General features: G+C 48.1%; 1 protein-coding gene across 2 annotated transcripts in view; it reads right to left on the bottom strand.

Moving 5' to 3' along the window:
• Positions 1–377: 377 nt before the first annotated feature.
• Positions 378–22,146, bottom strand: part of mccc1 (methylcrotonoyl-CoA carboxylase 1 (alpha)) — a 98,872-nt gene continuing 77,103 nt past the window's right edge. For both annotated transcript variants that reach the window (XM_038816004.1, XM_038816005.1), the window contains exons 18-19: positions 17,396–17,467; positions 378–928 (exon numbers count right to left, since the gene is read on the bottom strand). In XM_038816004.1, coding sequence (XP_038671932.1) covers positions 812–928; positions 17,396–17,467 — 189 coding nt within the window. In that variant the 3' untranslated portion in view covers positions 378–811. The remainder of the gene's footprint in view (positions 929–17,395; positions 17,468–22,146) is intronic.

The following is a 22,146-nucleotide window of genomic DNA, read 5'->3' as shown; positions in this document are numbered from 1 at the left end:
GAAACATTGGTTCGGTTTATCTTCAAAGATGCTGCCTGATCTGCTCAGTATTTCCAACCTTTTCTGTTTTATAGCCCCAGACAAACTTTGGTACACATTCTCTCCCAGCAGGGGATTTTAAATCGTACTTAATGTATCATTTTATTATTCAAAATAACTAAAACCCATGTTTGGCAAAGACAGAAATTCTCTAACGTAATGTGCCCAAAAATGTTTGATAAAATGTCTATGAATATTCACCCCCCACCCGCCGAATTGAAGGTAGTTGTCACATTAATGAAATAAACACAGTTTTCCCAGGTATCTGAATTCATACCTGTGGGACATGAAGCACATTAACTCACAAGTAATTTTACAAACAAAATTAACAGCACAGCTTTTGGTCAGCACACAAATGCTATTTATTGTTGCATTTATATAAAATACTGAACTTAAGGAATATACATCCTTTGAAAGTGGTCCAAAAAATGTCATATGAAATCAGAGCACCTAAATTCATTCAATAGTCACGCGAAATTTAAAAAAAAAACATTTTAAGTACCCAATTTGTTTTTTCCAATTAAGGGGCAATTTAGCATAGCCAATTCACCTACCCTGCACATCTTTCTGGGTTGTAGGGGTGAGACCCACGCAGACACGGAGAGAATGTGTAAACTCCACATGTCCAGTGACCCGGGGCTGAGATCAAACACAGATCCTCGGCGGCGTGAGGCAGCAGTGCTAACCACTGCACAACCGTGCTGCCCTGGTCACATGAATAAATCTCAGTCCTTATGCACAATTGACCAAAATAAATTGAGTTGAGTTGAATTCATTGTGAATTTTCTTCTTCCACAAATTTTACCAAGGCAGCATGTCGGTTAGCTTGGGAACCCTCTTTGTACAGAACTTTCTCGATCACACCAGCCTTTGGAGCTTTTATTGTATGCTGAAAAAGAAATGCAAAGAACTCAGACTTTGGCTTTCTCCACGTTTACTTCAAAAAAATGACTGAGAAAGGCCATTCACCTCATCTGAATTCATCCATCCAGATAGACCCTCCTCTCCCTCATTGTTCTTAGTGAGTATTTTAAAATATATCACATAAAAATAAATCAAAAATTATTCCAGGACGTTTGCCTCCACTACTCTATTTGGAAATCCATTACATCTTGTGTAAATATCTTTCAGACATCAGCCCTATGAATGTGCTTTCTATTGGTTTGAACTAGGCTTGACCTAAAGTAGTCCTGCCGATTTACCATTTCATTACAGTTGATTATCTCGTCAATCTCTGAGATTAGCTCTCAGTCAACTGCTTTCAAGACTAGAGAAGTCCAAATATCTCCCACCATTCCTTGTGATCTCAGCACTCGCATGTCTTCCTTTGTGCCTTGGTGACAAGAACTGGACACAATAGTCAAGTTGTCATCTGGACTAATGCCAATGCACAGGTTGGGAGTAACTTCTGAATTGTACTCTAATGGTTTATTTAGATAAATTAGCATTCAGCTGTACTAGCTTTAATAGTTACTCTGCCATGGTTAGACATATTAATTGCCAAATCCAATAAGAGCTCTAGATCAACCTTCATTTAATCCATATGCGTTTTGGTATCACAAGAACATACATCACTTAATTTATTCTCTGTGAAGTAAATTTCAATTGTCTATTATTTGTTGTACCATGCAGTTAAAAATATTTAATTTTAAGTTTTGTAAATGGCATGCCTCGAAAATGCAATTAATAATCTGGCCAGCAATATGTTTCAGAAAGATTAATTCCTCTTCTTCAAACTGAGCATACATAGTGATGAAACTTCCCCCCCCCCCCACAACACGTCCTCCCACTTCCTCTTCACCTCCCCGATTGGGACCCCTTCCCATTCCATCAATTCCTTATATATTTACGAGACACTCCCCTCCCCAACCCCTGTTTTTGACACCACCTTATCCTGTATTCCCCTTAGGGGGAGGCTAAGAAAGCCCGGAACCTGCCTCCGGACAAAGTCCCGTACCTGCAGCTACCGAAATCCGTTCCCACCCGGCAAATCAAACTCCTCCTCTAGCTCCTCCAGGCTCGGGAAGCCCTCCTCAATGAAGAGATGCCCAAATCTCTCACTACCACCTCCTAAAGCCCCTGTCCAGCCCCACCGGAGCAAACTGGTGGTTATCACAGATCGATGACCACACCGACGCCCCCTCCAGACTCATGTGCTGACTCCATTGCCTCCACACTCTCGGGGCTGCTACTACCACTGGGCTTGTGGAGTACCGAGCCGGTGAGAATGGCTGAGATGCCGTTATCAGAGCGTTCAGATGCCGCCTCCACATGCTCCCACACCGGACCCTCCCCACCCCACTTCCTAACCATTGATACGTTAACAGCCCAATAATAATTAATAAAGTTCGGAATGGCCAAGCCCCCCTCCCCGCACCCCCGTTTCAGAAGGACCTTCTTCACCCTCCTTCTCCCAACCCATATAAAACCGAAAATCGCCACGTTCATCTTCCTGAAAAATGCCTTAGGGATAAAGATTGGGAGACACTGAAACACAAACAACAATCTCGGGAGGACTGTCATCTGCACAGTCTGTACCCTCCCCACCAATGACAGCGGGAGCACGTCCCACCTGCGGAAGGCCCGTTTCATTTGCTCGATCACCCTGCCTAAATTTAACTTATGGAGCTGACCCCAGTTCCTTGCCACCTGAATCCCAAGTACCTAAAACTCCTTCCCACCAGCTTAAACGGCATGTCCCTCAGACTCCTCTCCTGCCCCCTTGCCTGGATCGTGAAGACCTCGCTCTTGCTCATGTTTAATTTGTAACCTAAGAACCGGCCAAATTCCTCCAATACAGTAGTCCCCCGTTATAACGCGCCCCGCAATACCGCGGTTCGCGATATACGGCGGGGGGGTTTATGGACCCCAACTTACTTGACTCATTTTAAACTCTTTTTGAAACAGCACCTTTTTGAGCCGCGATGATTAGACCGATTAGCAGCGATGATTACCCGCGATGATTAGACCGATTAGCAGCGATTATTACCCGCGATGATTAGACCGATTAGCAGCGATGATCACTGTCTTGTACTGTAGAACGATTAGCCGCGATGAGTAGCCGCGACCGATTAGCCCAGTTACACAGCCATAAAAGGGATACCTTTTCCAGTGCAGGTATCTTCGAGTTCGAGTTCAGTTGCTGTCGTGTCGTTCAAAATGTTTAAGCGCAAGTCTTACTCAGTGAGTCAAAAGATACATTTGATAGACCGGCTTCGAAACGGGGAAACGAAGGCAAAATTATCCAGAGAGACTGGTGTACCAGAGTCAACCCTCCGTGGGTGGGTGAAAGATGAGCCCAATTTAAGAGCATATGTTGGGACAGTTTCTCAGAGTGAAGGGCTTAGCAGGAAAAAGGCAAGGAACGCTAGTGACAGTAACTTAGAGAAGGCTGTGTTCACCTGGTTTGTCCAGGAACAGTCTGGTGGCACCCCCCTATCTGGACCTATCATCAGGACTCAGGCTGAGAAGTTCCATCACCAGCTCCACCCAGAGGACAGCAATTTCGTAGCCAGCAAGGGTTGGCTCCATCGGTTCCAGAAAAGACATGGGATAGGTGCAGTTACCATCAGTGGTGAACAGAGATCCGCCGACTCAGGAGCCGCAGCAGCCTTTCCCGACATCCTCAAGAACTACATGGTGCAAGAGGAGCTGACCCCAGAGCAACTCTACAATGCAGATGAGTCAGGGCTTTACTGGAAGATGCTGCCTGACAAGACCCTAGCTGTCAAGGATGATGCCCACAAGACTCTGGGGTACAAGCAAGCCAAGAACAGGCTCACCATCCTGTTTGCCAGCAATGCCACGGGAACACACAAGCTGAAGCCATTGATTGTGGGCAAATTCAAGTCTCCTAGATGCTTTCACCACATCAACATGGAGAACCTACCCATTACCTACCGGAACTCTGGCAAAGCCTGGATGACAGCTTTCTTGTTTGAGGAGTGGTTCTTCAAGTTCTTCGTACCCAGTGTCAGGGACCACCTTAGAGCCCGCAACTTACCGCAGAAGGCCACACTCCTACTGGACAACTGCTCAGCCCACCCTCAGGGAGATGTTCTCAAGACCAGGGATGGGCAGATCCAAGTGCTCTATCTCCCAAAGAACACCACCAGCAAGATCCAGCCATGTGATGCTGGCATCATTCAGACCTTCAAGTCTGTGTACAAAAAGGAACTGATCCTGGAAATGATAGACTCTCCTCTCACTGTCCCAGATTACCTGAAAGCCATCACCATCAAGGATGCCTGTTATCTGGCAGGGAAGGCCTGGGGAGCTGTGACAGAGAAGACCATCGCCAACTGCTGGAACAAGGCCCTAGGAGCAGCACTCCCACGACCCCAACATTACCCGGATGAAGAGGATTTCGTAGGCTTTACTGAAGCAGAGATCAGGGCAGCTGAGGAGAGGCTAGAGGACCAACTGGATGAGAACCTAACACTCCAGGATTGGGTGGACAGGTGGGCAGCAGCAGAGGATGACATGGCACCCGCAGAAACATTCACAGAGGAGGAGATCATCGACCAGGTCACCCAAGAGGAGGCAGAAGAAGAAGAAGAACCCCAGCCCACAGTGGCAAAGAGCCACTCGGATGCCATCACGCACCTGAAGTGGCTCATAGCATACACAGAGCAGCAAGACTTCGACCCAATATACATCCTGCACCTGAAGAACCTCCAGAGACAAGCACAAGTCAAGATGAGGAAGGGGATGTGCCAGAGGAAACTCACAGACTTTTTTAAATGATTTTAAAAATATGCGTGTAAGTACAATTTTAAGTATATTATTGTATGTATACTGTATATTATTGTATATATTTTAATACATTTAAAACTTGATTTAAGACTTGAACGAACTTTGCTGTTTCTTATTTAAAACGCCCTTCCATTCAGCAATGTTCAGCATAGTCAGCGATGTTTCCTCTCGTTCATTCATTTCGATATCCGCCATCTTGGATATCCGCGGCTCGGTTACAACGCGGGTGGCTGTCTTGGACCCGAACACCCGCGTTATAACGGGGGACTACTGTATCCCCATAATTCCTGCAAACCCCCACAACACATCTGTTATATAAAGAAGCAAATCGTCTGCAAAGAGCGAGACCCTATGCTCCACCCTCCCCTCTTACTATCCCCCGCCAAAGGTTTGATGACCTAAGTGCTATTGCCAAAGGCTCTATGGCCAGGGTAAACAGTAGTGGGGAGAGTGGACACCCCGGCCTTGTCCCCCTACACAGACTAAAATACTCTGACCGAACCTGGTTGGTCCTTAACATTCGCCCCGGTGCCTGATATAGCAGCCCGACCCTTTTCACGAATCCCTGCCCGAACCCAAACCTTCCCAGGACATCCCACAGGTACTTCCATTCTACCCGATCATAGGCTTTTTCTGCATCCATGGCCACCTCGACCTCGCACCCCCGCTGGCATCATTATCACGTTTAGGAGCCGTCTAATATTGACCGTCATTTATTACCCCCGGGACACAATCCTCTATGCGCATGGCGAAAATCTTTGCCAGCAATATCGCATCCACCTTTAAAAGGGAGATCGGCCTAGACGACCCACATCTCTCCGGATCCTTATCACGCTTCAAAATAAGGGAAATCGATGCCTGTGATAACGTTGGGGGGAGCACTCCGAACTCCTTAGACTCATTAAAAGCCTTTACCAGGAGCGGCCCCAGCAACCCGGAAAACTTTTAATAGAACTCAACCGGATATCCATCAGGTCCTGGGGCCTTACCCAATTGCATCGCCCCCAACCCGTCTATAATCTCCCCAAGCCTTCAACCAACTCCTCATCTATCCCCGGGAACTCCAGCCCCCCCCCCCCCCCCAGAATCGCTTCATACCCTCCTCCCGGCTGGGGGTTCCGATTTATATAATCTATGAGTAATTATAGGGACAAGGGGGACAGGGGGACAAGGCCGGGGTGTCACTCTCTCCACTACTGTTTGCCATGGCCGTAGAGCCTTTGGCAATGGCACTTTGGTAAAATTCCCGAAACACATCGGTGATGAAACTTTCTGCATAAGTTTGTTACTTTGATACTGTAATTTTCATTTTGTTTGGATTCAGTTGATTATTTTTAAGAAAATTCTGTTTAAACAGAAAACTGTAGACCTGATGTAGGCCTGGCAGTGGCTTGGAGACTTTCCTAAACCCAGAGATGTGATGCAACTAAATGCTGTTATGAGCCACAGGGTGCTTGTGTGAGCTTATGATTAAACTATTTGCATGTTGATGTAGCTCTCTTACACATGCATGCTCAATAACACCTCCCAGTATTTCTCATATGTCATTGACATTCACTCCCAAATCAAAAATAGTTACCACCAGTGGAAAGGGCGAAAAACACCAAGTAAAATTTTCTTTTAAAGAAAGTGATGTACTTCCTATAGTTTCAGCTTTCCTTCAAAAAGGCCCTATTGATAGAGGTGAAAGGTCTCTTGGCTCAGTGGTAACATTCTTGACTCTGACTCAGAAGATGACGGGTTCAAGCCTCACTCCAGAGATTTAAGCACCTAATCCAGGCTGACACTTCAGTACAAATACTGAGGCAACACTGCATAATCGGCGGAGCCTTATTTTAGATTAACCATTAAACTGAGACCCTGTCTGCCCTCTGGTGTGGATAAAATAAACTTGTCACGTTATTTGTAGAGGAGTAAGGGAGTTTTCCTACTGAGTATTTATCTCCCATTCAACATCAATTAAACAAATTATCTTGTCATTTGTCTCATAGCTGTTTATGAGATTCTACTATGCACAAATTAGTAGCTGCATCCTCCGACATTACAACTGTGACTATGCTTATGGGGAGATGGTGGCGCAGTGGTAATGTCACTGGGCCAGTAATCCAGAGGGCCAGACTAATGCACCGAGGGCAATGGTTCCCATCCCACCATGGCAGCTGGGGTAATTTAAATTCAATGAATTGGCCTGGACCTTTTTAAAAACAGAATCTCAGTAATGGTGACCATGATCAATGATTGTGATAAAAACCCAACTGGTTCACTTATTGGTCCTTGAGGGGAGGCAATCTGCCTGGTCTGGTCAACATAGAACATACAGTGCAGAAGGAGGCCATTCGGCCCATCGCGTCTGCACGGTCCCACTTTAAGCCCTCACTTCCACCCAATCCCCGTAACCCTAAAACCCCTCCTAACCTTTTTGGTCACTAAAGGCAATTTATCATGGCCAATCCACCTAACCTGCACGTCTTTGTGGGAGGAAACTGGAGCACCCGGAGGAAACCCACGCAGGCAGGGGAGAATGTGCAGACTCCGCACAGACAGTGATCCAGCAGGGAATCAAACCTGGGACCCTGGCGCTGTGAAGCCACAGTGCTAGCCACTTGTGCTACTGTGCGGCCTATCCAGAGCAATGGCAATGTGGTTGACTCTTAGCTGTCCTCCGAAATGGCTCAGCTCACCCTCACCTTTTCAAGGACAGTTAGGGACGTGGAACAAATGCTGATCTTGCCAGCGACACCAAAGTCTCATGAAAGAATCATTTTTAAAATGACTTCAAAAGTACTTTGGATGTGAAGCAGTTTGAGATGTCCCTTGTGCTCGCCACTTTGGGAACATGAAAGGTTCTACAGGAAGGCAAGTTATTTTACTCTTGATCTACCCGATGAAGATCTGATTGTTGGGATATCCCGCTACTCATACCTGGCAGTTATTAAACAGCTCTAGTTTTAAAATTCTTTCACAGGATGTGGGCATCACTGACTAGGCCAGCAATTGTTCCCCACCCCTAATTTCACTTGAAAAGGTGGCCACACCGCTCGTGTTACCATGCTGAATGCTTTTTTCCTTGGATGGGATGTGGTTATCACTGGCAAGGCCAGTATTTAGAACATCAGAACTCGGAGAAGCCTGTCGAGCCTGCACCGCCATTCATTACAATCATGGCTGATCTCATCTTGGTCTCATCTCCACCTTTTAGCCCACCCCCATTACCCTTAATCCCACTACCAACTAAAAACATTTGTTGTCCATCCCTAATTGACCTTCACCCAAGTTACTTGCTTAACCATTTTAGAGGGCGGCCAAGAGTCAACTATATTTTTATTGGTCGAGAGTTACATATGGGCCAAGCTAGGTTAAGGACAGTGCATCTCCCTCCCTGGATAGTTTTTAATGACAATCAATAATAATTTCATTGACTTCCGGTTGCGGCTATGACTAGCTAAGCCGCACATTTGGAAGCTCCTGCGGCAAAGGTGTTTTTGGGCCAATTGGAGGGCCCCAACGGCGCAGAAAAAACGAATCCCGGTGGGGGAAGGTCCCCTGAGGAGAACTAGACCGATTTTATGGTCGGTACCCGGAGTGGAGCGGCAAGAAAGATGGCAGCAGCTCCCCAAAAAAAGCGGGGGAAGAAAATCAAAATGGCGGCCGGCGGTGCATCGGAGGAGTGGAAGAAATGGGCGGAGGAGCAGCAGGCCACTCTCCTCCGTTTTTTCACGGAGATGAAAGTGGAGCTCTTAGAGTCCATGAACGCGACGGCCACCAGGTTGGTGGGAGCCCAGGCGATCCAAGAGGCGTCGATTAAAGATCTGCAGCAGGAGATGACCGCGAGGGAGGAGGAGGCCACAGTCATCGGGGCAAAGGTGGAGGTGCACGAGGCACTCCACATGAAGTGGCAGAGCCGCTTCGAGGAGCTGGACACTCGGATGAGGAGGAAAAATTTGAGGATCCTGGGCCTGGAAGAAGGCCTGGAGGGGTCGGATCTCCCGGGATATGTGGCGGAGATGTTGAGCTCCCTGATGGGGGAAGGGGCCGGTCCGGCGCCCCTGGAATTGGAAGAGGCATACCGGGTCATGGCCAGGAGGCCTAGGGCAAACAAGCCCCCGAGGGCGGTGCTGGTGCGGTTCCAGCGGCTAAGTGATCGAGAGAAAGTCCTGAGGTGGGCAAAAAGGGAGAAAAGCAGCAAGTGGCAGAACTCGACGGTAAGGGTGTACCAGGACTGGAGTGCGGAGGTGGCAAAGCGGCGGGCCCGGTACAACTGGACAAAGGCGGTGCTACACGCGAAAAAGATCAAATTTGGAATGCTGCAACCGGCGCGCTTGTGGGTCACCTACAAGGACCAACATCATTATTTCGAGTCCCCAGAGGAGGCCTGGACCTTTGTACAAGAGGAAATGTTGGACACGAACTAAAACCTGGGAGCACCGGCGGTCGTAGCCGCCTGGGGACTCTTGATTGAGCAAGTGGCCCTTTTCTTTTTCAGGCCAGGTCGGAACTGGGTAACAGTTTCGTGGATTGTTTGGGGTGTTTTTTCTCGAACAGTTGACTTTTCTGAATATCTTGAAGGTTTCGAGTTGTTGGGTGTTTCTGTATATTTGTACTGTTGAAATCTCTATTGTGGGTCGTTGGCTTCTTATGGGGTGTTTCTTCCCGTTTCCAATTTCCCCTAGTTATTTACCCCTCTTACCCTTTTTCTTTGGGTGCTTGGGGGGGTTTTTTGTTCTTTTTTTTTTCCTTTTCGGGTTATGGTTATCTGCGGTTATTTATACTGTTTGATGGAGGGTGATGGTTGGGCACACTGTTAGTTGATAGCTGGTTAATTATTTTGTTATTTAAGTATGTAGTTAAGTATTTATGTATTTAGTTGCCATTGGGTATTTATATCGTTAAGTTGGGGAGACGGGACGGGGGGGAGCGGGTTGATTATGCGGGTCTTTCTCTGGGGTTTTAAGGGGATCTTTCACGGGCGCAGATGGGGTGAACCGGGAGGAGTCGGAATGTGGCAGAAGCAGCCGGGTCAGCGGAGACCAGCTGACTCTCGGGAGTACGATGTTGGGTACATCGCGGCTAGGAGGGGTCCTAGCCAGGTGGGGGGGCTGGGGGGGGGACACCGGGTTGCTGCTGGAAAGACCAGGGACGAGAAGGGGAGAGCCGGGGGGGTGGGGGGGGGGGGGGGGGCCATCGCTATGGGAAGCGGGTCAGAAAAGGAGGGATGACCCGGGGCGAGCAAGGGACAAGACATGGCTAATCGACAGGGAGTAGGGACGGGTTGCTCTGCGATCCGATTGATCACGTGGAACGTAAGGGGGCTGAATGGGCCGGTCAAAAGATCAAGGGTCTTCTCACACCTGAAGGGACTGAAGGCTGATGTAGCAATGCTGCAGGAGACTCATTTGAGGGTAGCAGATCAGGTCCGCCTGAGAAGGGGGTGGGTGGGACAGGTGTTCCACTCAGGCTTGGATATCAAGAACCGGGGGGTGGCGATTTTGGTGGGAAAGAGGGTGTCGTTTGTGGCGGCAGAGGTGGTGGCAGACAAGGAGGGCAGGTACGTGATGGTGAGGGGTAGGTTGCAGGGAGAGAATGTGGTACTGGTAAATGTGTATGCCCCGAACTGGGACGACGCGGGTTTTATGAGGCGCCTGCTGGGCCTCATCCCGGGACTGGAGGCAGGGGGCCTGATCATGGGAGGGGACTTTAATACGGTGTTAGACCCTGGGCTGGATAGATCGAGTTCCAGGACGAATAGGAGGCCGGCAGCGGCAGAGGTGTTAAGGGGGTTCATGGAGCAGATGGGAGGGGTAGACCCATGGAGATTTGGTAGGCCTAGGGCGAGGGAGTATTCTTTTTTCTCCCACGTCCACAGAGTGTACTCTAGGATCGATTTTTTCGTATTGAACAGGGGGCTGATACCGAGAGTGCAGGACACGGAGTACTCGGCCATCGCGATATCGGACCATGCACCACATTGGGTGGACGTGGACATGGGGGAGGCGCGGGATCAACGCCCGTTGTGGCGCCTGGATGTAGGGCTGTTGGCGGACAAAGAGGTGTGCAGAAGGGTGAGAACGGGCATTGAGAACTATCTGGGTACGAATGACACAGGTGAGGTGCAGGTGGGGACGGTCTGGGAGGCCTTGAAAGCAGTGATTAGAGGAGAGCTGATCTCCATAAGGGCACACAGAGAGAGGAAGGAGAGGCAGGAAAGGGAGAGGCTGGTGGGGGAGCTCCTAGAAGTAGATAGGAAATATGCGGCGGCACCAGAGGAGGGGCTATTAAGGGAGCGGCGTAGCTTGCAGGCCAGGTTCGACCTACTGACCACTAGGAAGGCGGAAATGCAGTGGAGAAGGGCGCAGGGTGCGGCGTATGAGTACGGGGAAAAGGCGAGCAGGATGCTGGCACACCAGCTTCGTAAGCGAGATGCAGCCAGAGAGATTGGGGGAGTGAGAGAGAGGGGTGGGGACGTAGTGCAGAAGGGGCAAGAGGTGAATAGGGTCTTTAGGGACTTCTATAGGGAATTGTATAGGTCTGAACCGCCGAAGAGGAGAGGGGGAATGAAGAACTTTCTCGACAAATTGGGGTTCCCAAAGGTACAGGAGGAGCTGGTAGAAGGGTTGGGGGCGCCGATAGAGCTGCAGGAGCTAATTAAAGGGATAGGCCAGATGCAGGCGGGGAAGGCGCCGGGGCCGGATGGGTTCCCGGTGGAGTTTTACAGGAAATTTGTGGACTTGGTGGGTCCAGTGCTGGTGCGAGCCTTTAATGAGGCGCGCGAGGGGGGGGGTTCTGCCCCCAACAATGTCACAGGCCCTGATCTCCTTGATTTTGAAGCGGGACAAGGACCCGGTCCAGTGCGGGTCCTACAGGCCCATCTCCCTCCTGAATGTTGACGCCAAGCCGTTAGCAAAGGTCCTGGCAACCAGGATAGAGGACTGTGTGCCAGGGGTAGTCAATGAAGACCAGACGGGGTTCGTGAAGGGACGCCAACTTAACACAAATGTCCGGAGATTGTTAAATGTGATTATGATGCCAGCAGTGGAAGGGGAGGCGGAGATAATGGTAGCGCTGGACGCGGAGAAGGCATTTGACAGGGTGGAGTGGGAATACTTGTGGGAGACGTTGGAAAGGTTTGGGTTTGGGGAGGGATTTATCAAGTGGGTAAAACTGCTCTATTCAGCTCCGATGGCAAGTGTGGTAACAAACGGGAGGAATATTTTGGGCTCCATCGAGGTACTAGGCAGGGATGTCCCCTATCTCCCTTACTCTTTGCATTAGCGATTGAGCCGTTGGCGATGGCACTGAGGGGTTCAGGGGGGTGGAGAGGACTGACAAGGGGAGGGGAGGAACATCGGGTCTCGCTCTATGCGGATGATTTGTTGTTGTATGTGGGAGACCCGGAAGGGGGAATGCCGGAGGTAATGGGGATACTAGCGGAGTTCGGGGACTTTTCGGGGTATAAATTAAATCTGGGGAAAAGTGAGGTCTTTGTAATACACCCGGGAGACCAAGGGGAGGGAATTGGGAGGCTCCCCTTCAAAAGAGCAGTTAAAAGTTTTAGGTATTTGGGGGTGCAGGTGGCAAAGAACTGGGGGACCCTCCACAAATTGAACTTTTCCAGACTGGTGGAACAGATGGAGGAGGAGTTTAAGAGGTGGGATATGGTACCGCTGTCGCTGGCAGGGAGGGTGCAGTCAGTTAAAATGACGGTCCTCCCGAGGTTCTTGTTTTTGTTCCAGTGTCTGCCCATCTTCCTCCCCAGGGCCTTTTTCAAGAAGGTAACGAGTAGTATCATGGGGTATGTGTGGGCACATGGCACCCCGAGAGTTAGAAGGGTCTTTTTGGAGCGGAGTAGGGATAGTGGAGGGCTGGCGTTACCCAACCTTTCAGGATATTACTGGGCGGCAAATACATCGATGGTACGAAAGTGGATGATGGAAGGGGAGGGGGCAGCCTGGAAGCGTATGGAGAGGGCGTCCTGCGGCAACATAAGCTTAGGGGCACTGGTAACGGCACCATGGCCGCTCCCTCCCACGAGGTATACCACGAGCCCGGTGGTGGCGGCCACCCTCAAGATCTGGGGGCAGTGGAGGCGACACAGGGGGGAAGTGGGAGGTCTGATAGGGGCACCACTAAGAGGGAACCACAGATTTGCGCCGGGAAATACAGGAGGGGGATTCCAGAGCTGGCAGAGGGCGGGTATTAGACAACTGAGGGACTTGTTTATAGAGGGGAGGTTTGCGAGCTTGGGAGAGCTGGAGGAGAAATTTGGGCTCCCCCCGGGGAACACGTTCAGGTACCTCCAAGTGAAGGCATTTGCCAGACGACAGGTAGAGGGGTTCCCCGCGCTTCCCGACAGGGGGGTGAGTGATAGGGTGCTATCAGGGGTCTGGGTCGGGGAGGGGAAGATCTCGGACATCTATAAGATTATGCAGGAGGTGGAGGAGGTACCAGTAGTGGAGCTGAAAGATAAGTGGGAGTTAGAGCTGGGGAACAGATAGAGGACGGGACATGGGCAGACGCCCTGGAGAGGGTCAACTCGTCGTCGTCATGTGCGAGACTAAGTCTCATTCAATTTAAGGTACTGCATAGAGCCCACATGACGGGGACAAGGATGAGTCGGTTTTTCGGGGGTGAAGACAGGTGTATTAGATGTTCGGGAAGCCCTGCAAATCATGCACATATGTTTTGGGCATGTCCGGCACTGGAGGAGTTCTGGAAGGGGGTGGCAGGGACGGTGTCGAGAGTGGTGGGGTCCAGGGTCAAGCCAGGATGGAGACTTGCGATCTTCGGGGTTGGGGTGGAACCGGGGGTACAGGAGGCGAGGGAGGCTGGAATATTAGCCTTTGCGTCCCTGGTGGCTCGGAGGAGGATCTTGATTCAGTGGAGGGACGACAGGCCTCTAAGTGTTAACACCTGGTTAAACGACATGGCAAACTTCATCCAATTGGAAAGGATCAAATTCGCCCTGAGAGGGTCGGTGCAGGGGTTTTTCAGGCGATGGCAACCCTTCCTGGACCTCTTAGATCAGAGATAGAAACTGAGGCCGTGACAGCAGCAACCCGGGAGGGGAGGGGAGGGCGGGAGGGAGGGGGGGGGGAGGAGGGGAGACAACAACGAAGGAAGTACGGTAGCGGTGGTGGCACGGGCAAGGCCTGCCCGAGGACACTGCCAGAAATGATAAGTTGGTCTGACTGTCGGTTCGCCGGCGCGGGGGGGGGGGGGGGGGGGGGGGGGGGGGGGTGTGGGACGCGCGATTAGGGGGTGGGGGGGACTTTTTTTGTTAAGTAGGGAGGTCTGACTTTGTTTTGCTATAATTTAAATGTAAATGTAGGGGGGGTTAAAATGTTTGTATTTTGAAAAATTTCTTCAATAAAAATTATTTAAAAAAAAAAAATAATTTCATTATCACCATTCCTGAGACTAGCTTTAAATTTCAAATATTTAAAATTAATTTTAATTTAAATTCCACCAGCTGCCATGGTAAGGTTTTAGCCCACATTACCAGAGCATTATTGTAGTTATGGAGGAGGAGTGTGAAGTATTGGATGTGATAAACATCGGGAGAGAGGAAGTACTCAGGTGATTAGCATCCTGGAAATTGCATAAATCACCAGGACAAGGTGAAACATACTTCAGTTTGTTGAAAAAAGCTGGGAGGAAATAGTGGAGGGTCTCACCAACGCTTTTCAATCCTCACTGGCGTGGTGCTGGTAGATTGGAGGTCTGCTAACGTTATATCTTTGTTTAAAAAGGAAGCAAGGGGTTGACCGAATAATTATGAGCAAGTCAGTGTTATCTCAGTAGCGGGAAAATTATTCAAATCAATTCTGAAGGACAGGTAAACTGTCATTTAGAAAGGCATGGATTAATCAAGGACAGACCACATTGATTTGTTAAGACGGGAAGGTCGTGTCTGACTAACTTGATTCAATTTTTTGAAGAAGTAACAAGGAAGACTGATGGGGGTAATCCAGTTGATGTGGTCTACAGTCTTTCAGCAAGAATTTTGACAAGGTTCCACATGGCAGAATGGTTAAAACAATAAATAAAAGCCTGTGGTATCTTGGGGAATGTAGTAAACTGGATCTAAAATTGACTCAGTGGCTGGAAACAAAGGTTGATGGATGCTCTTGTGACTAGAAGGCTGTTTCCAGTGAGGTTCTACAGAGCTCAGTGCTTTTCGTGATATATATTAATGATTTGGACATAAATGTAAGGGGACTGATCCAAAAGTTTCAAGTTGACACAGAATTTGGCTGCAATGTTGATAGCGACTGCTGTCGACTGCAGGAAGATATCAATGGATGGATCATTTAGACAGAAAAGTGTCAAATTGAATTCAACCCAGTGAAGTGTGAGGTGATGCATTTGGTGAGGCCAAACAAGAAATGGGAGGATATTGAGAGGTGTAGAGGAAGTGAGGAAACTAGGAGTGAATGGTCCACAGATTCCTGAAGGCAGCAGGGCTGGTTGTTAAGATGGTTAAGACGGCACATGGAATCCTTTCCCTTATTAACCGAGACATAGAATACAAGAGCAGGAAGGTTATGCTGGAACCATATAAAACATTAGTTAGGCTGCAACTGAAGAACTGTGCGCAGTTCTGGTCATCTTATTACATAAAGGATGTAATTGCAGTAGAGAGGCTACAGGGGAAATTTATGAGGGTGTTGCCAGGACTGAAAGATAGCAGCTATGAGAAAAGAATGGATAGGCTGGGGTTGTCTTCCTTGAAACAGAGAAGGCTGAGGTGATATTTGATTGATGTGTAGAAAACTGTAAAGTGCCTGGATAGAATAGATGGGAAGAGCCAATTTACTTCAGCAGAGAAGTCAGTATCTAGGGGACATAGATTTAAAGTGTTTATTAGAAATATTAGAGGGGCAGAAATATTAGAGGAGGTGAGGAAAATGTTTTTCACCCAGGGTATCGTGGGGGGCTGCAACTCACTACCTGAAAGGGTGGAAATGCTCAACTAATGTAAAAGTTGTCTGGATATGCACCTCAAGCGCCATTTCCAGAACCAAATTGTGGAAAATGGGATTAGGCTGGGTGGCTCACTTTTCGGGCAGTGCAGAAACAATGGGCCAAGTGGTCTCTTTCTGTGCCGTAAACTTTCTCTGATTAGCCTGGGTCTCTGGATTACTAGCCCAGTGACACCAATAATCCACCATCTCCCTAAATTAGGGCACAAAAACAGAAGATAATTTTATCGCACAAAAGTTTACGTAAGGGTTTGCTCATTTATTTATAATGGCAAGATTGTGTCCATATTCAAAATTGACTCAGCTATGATTGGATATCACTGACATTGATCAAATGGATATTGGCAGTTTTGATAAGAGAATGTTTGAAATGCAGAAAATGCACTATTTAAATAAAAACTCGATGAGCTCATGTTTCAGATAGATATCTTTCAGAATTAATCCTTCCATATCTAAACAGGCTCAGGTATGAAATCAATTCTTAGGTGCCTCTTGTTGACCAAGACACCACTAAAATATACTGGGCTGGATTCTGAGCCTCTGCACCGAAATCGCGATCGGCGCGGGGGTGGAGAATGGACGGTTACGCCAAAATCCGGTCCGACGCCACTCCCGGAGAATCGACGCAGTGTGCGTAGGGGGCCATTGACAGAGGCCTCCGCAGCGATTCTCCGAGAGAAAGTGGACTCGGTCCGCAGCCACCCTGGTGGGGGGCGTGGGGAGCCTCACAGAAGGCCAGGCAAGCGATCGGGCGGCACCAATCCGTGGACGCACGCGATCTCAGGGGGGACCTAATTCGTTCATCATGGTCCGCGGTGTGAGTCCGCCACGTCGCATGCACGGACTCCCGACCGGAAGTGCAGGGCCCTGTATCCGCAGCCAGGAGCTGCGAGGAGCACTCCGGGGCCCTGCTAGCCCCCGCAGGTGAGGAAAGTCCAGAGTGAAACACCCACGTTACGACGCCGACATGGGGACATAGCCTCATTATTGGAGAATCCCGCCTACTGTATCTAATCCTCCACAAATAATGCTGTCATTGGGAAAGGTCAATTTACTTAATTAATTGTTAACTAAGTGGATGTTATCTCTTGTTAATGTGAAGTTAACATAGAAGTAAAAATGAAAAACATTATTGAAATGTTTATTATTTAAATAAAGTATTTAAAATGAATAAAGAATCACCGTCGAAAACATGAAGCCATAGAACATAGAACAGTACAGCACAGCACAGAACAGGCCCTTCGGCCCTCGATGTTGTGCCGAGCCATGATCACCTACTCAAACCCACGTATCCACCCTATACCCGTAACCCAACAACCCCCCCCATCTTTTTGTTTTGCACTAATTGCAGTATTTTATTTTTCATCCCGGTGTGGTATTAATGGGATAGTTGTTACAACTGTATTGGCACATTAATCCAGCGTGTTGATGGGAGAGGAGTCCCTTCTTTCAGTCTGAAAGTGTCTGCAATGTTACATATTTTGGTATTTGTGATGCAAATGCTCCCTTATACAATAACTATGGAATACTGCAACCTTTAGAATTAGAATTACAAAGGCAAAATAAAGGGAAACATTCTTCAGAAAATACGCATTGTTTTAGAATGGAATATGTTTGCTCACCTCCATTTTCATGGCTATCATTACCATCAATGAGTCTCCAGCCTTGACATGATCACCTTCCTTAACGAACACCTTGAAAATATAGATTGTGATCGATTACAATTAGCAAAAAATAGCCAGAACCATCTGCACGCACATCACAGGAAATACAGTACAATATTCTATACCAAAGGATGGCATGGTGGCGCAGTAGTTAGCCCTCACGGCGCCAAGGACCTGGGTTCGATCCCGGATCACTATCCGTGTGGAGTTTGCACATTCTTCGCGTGTCCACATGGGTCTCATCCCCACAACCCAAAGATGTGCAGGGTAGGTTGATTGGTCAGGCTAAATTGCCCCTTAATTGTAATTTTTTTTTCTTTTTTAAAAAAGTACAATCTTCTATACCTAAACTGCCACATTCTCTTCCAATCTTATACTCACTGTCTGACTTCTTGAAGTCTTACTCGAAAATTCCCACACCAGGATTGTAACATCTAAATGAAAGCTGGAGCCATTGTGGGCACATGTAAAAATATTAGGAGTGTTGTAGACAAATGGTGCTGCATGTGATCTCCTACACCTGTTCTGTATGAAGTCATAGGACTTGAATTATTGTGGCAACTGCTTCAGACCTAAAGTTAAACTGAAACTAATCAATTATCAACTACAGCACCCCACCCCCAACGAGAAGAAACACTGTAAACCAGCAGACGTGAAGGGTGTTTATTAAAACATGAAGATGATCCTGGAAGGCTGCTAATCTTACTTCTTCATTTTACACTCAGGACAGTTTGGAGATGGCAGGGTGGGTTTGGTGGAAAGAAGGGACCCAGTGTAACAAACACTACATGAGGAAGGAATCTACCACTCACACTGTCATATTCCTCAGATAAACATTTACAGTAATGCTGAGTAAATATGTGGCCATCTCTCATTGATGTGCTATCAATTAGAATTTGTTTGAGAGATGACAAGGAATCAAAGCAAACAAAGTGGAATGACCCTTAACCTGTTCCCTAATTCCCCTTTTGCAGAACAGTAGCTGTGAGAAATGCTCTCAAACTGTCATTTTGATATCAGTTGCTTAAATTCTCTTCCCCAGAAGGTAGTGGAGGCTAGGTCTTTAAGTTTATTCAAGGCTGAGTTAGATAGATTTTTGTTAGACAATGGAATCTAGGCTTGTCGGGGGACAGACAGGAAAGTGGGGCTGAGAACACAACCATGATATTATTGAATGGTGGTGCAGGCTCAAAGGGCCGAATGGTCTACTCTTGCTCCGACAACCTATGTTCCTAAATCTAGGGCCCGCATTCCCAGGATTCCTTCTCAGGAGTGTTCCTAAAACTCCCTTCTAATATTTCTCAGACAAACCTTTCAGCGTTCCCAGAGCATTGGAGCCTCTTTCAAAATACTGCATCGGATCTCAAAACTACCAAATTGCAGCAACCCCCACTCCTCTTCTTAGCACATGTAGGTTCCAGGGCCACCATCAATGTTGTTAAGTTAGCTTCACTGCTAATATTATTTGGCATAACAATTTTTTATATATAAAATTACTTATTTGCCATCAGTAATGCCACTGGAGATCTGTTAGAATTCTAAAAATAGAAACACCGCATTGGTATGGTTAGGTTTATTTTGTGATTTTCATTAGTAAAATAGATTACAATAAAAATTAATTAATACAACTTTGTTATTCTTTTATAGATACAAGATTAGAAAACAACATTTTTAAAAGGGAAGTTTATTATTGCGCTATAAAATGGAGCATCGGTTTAGTTGTATTACGAGGCAGAATGCTTCTTCTCTAACAATGCATTTCTTTGAAAAAGAGAAATTTATTCCACTTGCACGATTTAAACATACACATATTATGTGTATATTAATTCTTGGCGAAGTTACAGACTGTTTGACAGAGTTGCTGATGTAACCATGATTACAATTTGAGCTGCCAAAATACCAGTGACACTCGGGTATAATTATTTAAATGTGCTAAAATTGGAAAAGAGCTTTATTTTTAAAATATACAATTCAGATATTTAAGTCATTCTTTCTTAACAGGTGTTATTTTCTTTCTCGTGTTAGAGGAACATTTTCGTTGATTTTGACTATACCAAAATCAACCAAAATCCATCCATAATACACAGAATCAAGAGGAGAGAGTCCATCACTGCCCCTGATTTGTCTGGAAACTAAAAAGCAATTAGACTAATATTTTAAAGTCTTTTGTCTATTGGGTTATTTAAAAAATAATCTTTATTATTGTCACAAGTAGGCTTACGTTAACACTGCAATGAAGTTACTGTGAAAAGCCCCTCGTCGCCACACTCTGGTTCCTGTTCTGATACACAGAGGGAGAATTCAGAATGTCTAGTTCACCTAACAAGTCTTTCGGGACTTGTGGGAGGAAACCGGAGCAGCCGGAGGAAATGCATGCAGACACGGGGAGAACGTGCAGACTCCACACAGACAGTGATCCAAGCCAGGAATTGAACCTGGGACCCTAGTGCTGTGAAGCAGCAGTGCTAACCGTGAAATATAATACAAGAGCCTAAGTTCAAGATGATGTGGAGATGAACGTACATCGCGTGACAATCGCCAGGCAGGAATGTTCCATTCCAGTCGGGGAGCACTCAGTCAAGGGCATTCAGCCTCTGATCTTCGGGTAAGCGTTCTCCAAGGCAGCCTTCAGGACGCGCGACAACGCAGAATTGCCGAGCAAAAACTTATAGCCAAGTTACGCACATGAGAGAGTACAGCCTCAACCGGGACCTTAGAATTAGGATTAGAACAGTACAACACAGAACAGGCCCTTCGGCCCTCGATGTTGTGCCGAGCAATGATCACCCTACTCAAGCCCACGTATACCTATCCCAGTAACCCAACAACCCCCATTAACCTTATTTTTTAGGACACTAAGGGCAATTTAGCCTGGCCAATCCACCTAACCCGCACATCTTTGGACTGTGGGAGGAAACCGGAGCACCCGGAGGAAACCCACGCACACACGGGGAGGATGTGCAGACTCCGCACAGACAGTGACCCAGCCGGGAATCGAACCTGGGACCCTGGAGCTGTGAAACATCCAGGGAACCTTAAATTCATTAAAAAAACAATTTAGAGTACCCAATCAATTTTTTCCAATTAAGGGGCAAATTAAGGTGGTCAATCCACCTACCAGGCACATCTTGGGGTTGTGGGGGCGAAACCCACGCAAACACGGGGAGAATGTACAAACTCCACAGACAGTGACCCAGAGCCGGGATCGAACCTGGGACCTCGGCGCCATGAGGCAGCAAGGCTAACCCACTGTGCCACCGTGCTGCCCTGGAACCTTGAATTCATGTTGCATTACATTCACCCCCTAACCATCTGGCCTGGGCTTGCGAAATCCTACCAACTAGATCCCTGAAAGTTGCCACCCAGGTTGATACGGTTTTGAAGAAGGCCTATGGTGTGTTGGCCTTTATTGGTAGAGGGATTGAGTTCCGGAGCCATGAGGTCATGTTGCAGCTGTACGAAACTCTGGTACGGCCGCATTTGGAGTATTGCGTACAGTTCTGGTCGCCTCATTATAGGAAGGACGTGGAAGCTTTGGAACGGGTGCAGAGGAGATTTACCAGGATATTGCCTGGTATGGAGGGAAAATCTTAGGAGGAAAGGCTGATGGACTTGAGGTTGTTTTCGTTAGAGAGAAGAAGGTTAAGAGGTGACTTAATAGAGGCATACAAAATGATCAGCAGCGTGGCCGATAAAAGCCGGGAGACCTAATGTGATCCCTCAAGATGTTGTGATGTAAATCCCACCCACAATCACATTTTGGTAAATCTGCACATTAGAGCGATACAGCTAGCCTCACTCTAATGTACAGATTCCCAAGGTATCCGAGGCTTTGGGATTCATCCCCTTCGCTGCAGAGATCTCGGGTGGGCGCCATTCAGTACTGAGCTCCACAACCGAGGACCAGACGGAACGGAACTCATGGGGGTCTCCCAGGGGATCCGAGGCCCCCTGCTGCATGCCCTTTGGGCAGGGTGGTATCCTGGCCCTGCTGGTGCCAGTCTGGTACCCTGACAGTGCTACCTGGGTGCCAGCCTGGCACTGCCAGCTGGCATGGGCACTAACAAGCTGCTAAGCTGGCACACTCTGCACACGCAATCTCTCGCTACACTGGGGAGTTCCCCAGTGTACAAAATGGGGCTATGTGCGACCTCGCCGGCGTTTCCCGCTGAGACCTCTCGCGTTGTATAGCCATGTATTTCTCAGCACTGCGAGCCTCGGGACACAAGGGGCTAAATGCGTTGGCTTTGGGACTTTGTTCCCAATTAGTGCCCTTAGGCTGGAGCCCTTAAGTAATTAGTGGCTAGTCCAACACTAAATTTTTATATTTTATGTAATATAAGCTGTATAATATAAATGTTTTTCCTGAAACCATAATTGATGGTATAGACCACAATGGGCGCGATTCTCTGACCCCCGCGCTGGGTTGGAGAATCACGGAAGTGCCGGGCGAATCACGCCATGCCGCCCTGGCACCCCCACGCGATTCTCCCACCTCCCCCCCCCCAAAATGGCGTGTCGCGTTTTGCGACAGGCCGCTCAGAGAATCGCCACTTGCCGTTTCTAACGGCGACTGGCGATTCTCCGGCCCGGATGGGCCAAGCGGCCTGCCGAACCCGACTGGTTCACGTGGCGCCAACCACACCTGGTCGCTGCCGGCGTGAACATCGCGTGACCGCTGCATGTGGGGCCTGTGGGGGAGCAGAGGG

Source organism: Scyliorhinus canicula, chromosome 13 (genome assembly GCF_902713615.1).
Source record: "Scyliorhinus canicula chromosome 13, sScyCan1.1, whole genome shotgun sequence".
NCBI classification, from domain to species: domain Eukaryota; kingdom Metazoa; phylum Chordata; class Chondrichthyes; order Carcharhiniformes; family Scyliorhinidae; genus Scyliorhinus; species Scyliorhinus canicula.
The sequence above is the reverse complement of the archived record's forward strand: the minus strand, read 5'-3'. Positions and strand labels throughout refer to the sequence as shown.